The sequence below is a fragment of the Asparagus officinalis genome, chromosome 1 (assembly GCF_001876935.1).
Source record: "Asparagus officinalis chromosome 1, Aspof.V1, whole genome shotgun sequence".
Taxonomy (NCBI): Eukaryota; Viridiplantae; Streptophyta; class Magnoliopsida; order Asparagales; family Asparagaceae; genus Asparagus; species Asparagus officinalis.
Genome location: NC_033794.1, coordinates 3,326,710 through 3,327,623, shown reverse-complemented (window position 1 = coordinate 3,327,623; position 914 = coordinate 3,326,710). Strand labels below are relative to the sequence as shown.

The 914-nt window shown below is 38.2% G+C and overlaps 1 protein-coding gene across 1 annotated transcript in view; it reads left to right on the top strand.

Annotated features, from left to right (window-relative positions):
* The window catches only part of LOC109846565 (clustered mitochondria protein-like), a 20,686-nt gene that overhangs the window by 13,596 nt on the left and 6,176 nt on the right, over positions 1-914 (top strand). Inside the window, exons 17-19 of the mRNA XM_020415815.1 lie at positions 216-350; positions 464-634; positions 716-802. Coding sequence (XP_020271404.1) covers positions 216-350; positions 464-634; positions 716-802 — 393 coding nt within the window. The remainder of the gene's footprint in view (positions 1-215; positions 351-463; positions 635-715; positions 803-914) is intronic.

Sequence of the window (914 nt, the reverse complement as noted above, 5' to 3'; positions counted from 1 at the left end):
CCACCCCTCTTCCTCTTTTTGTGTGAGGTTGAACCTGCATAATTTCCTTGACAATGACTCTGGCATCAAACTAAATATTGATGTCACGTGGACATAAAATATTGTCACAAGTCTCATGGTGCCCTGTGCTCCTGAGCCAACTCCATTCTGATGGTAAAACACTTTAGATTATTGTGACAGAGATTGTGTCAAATAAGCTTATTTTCTTTCTGTAGGAAACACCAACAGATGTGCATAAAGAGAGTAGTGAAGGATGCACATCTGCTGCAGATAGCAGTTGCAAATCCTGTGCAGAAATACTTTTGAATCCCAATGTATTTACAGACTTTAAACTAGGAGGAAGCGAAGAGGTAAAATCCCTAATTGTTGGTTTTTCATTTTGCCTTTTCTTTCTCTGTTTTCATAATCTCCACTTCATGATCTCCACTTTTTATAATCCTCAAAATTTCCTCTTCTCTTACAGGAAAATTCAGCAGATGAAGCAAATGTGAGAAAAGCCAGTTCATACCTTCTGGATGTTGTTCTTCCAAAATTTGTCCAAGATCTTTGTGCCCTTGAGGTTTCACCGATGGATGGCCAAACATTGACTGATACGCTCCATGCCCAGGGGATAAATGTTCGCTACCTCGGAAAGGTTACAAGCTCTTGTTTGTCTTGAGTTTCCCCTAAATTCTTCTATTTTTGCTGATAGCTTGCATTATTTTTTGTTCCTCAGGTAGCTAATATGACCAAACATCTGCCACATTTATGGGATTTATGTACTACTGAGGTCATCGTTAGGTCAACAAAACATATACTTAAGGTGAGCACGTTTTTCCAAATATCATTTAGTATGAATTTCTCTTCGTTTCGGTAATTCTGCTTCTAATTAGACTGAAGGTTGATTTCTTGAGGATATTAGCTTGGTATCAATC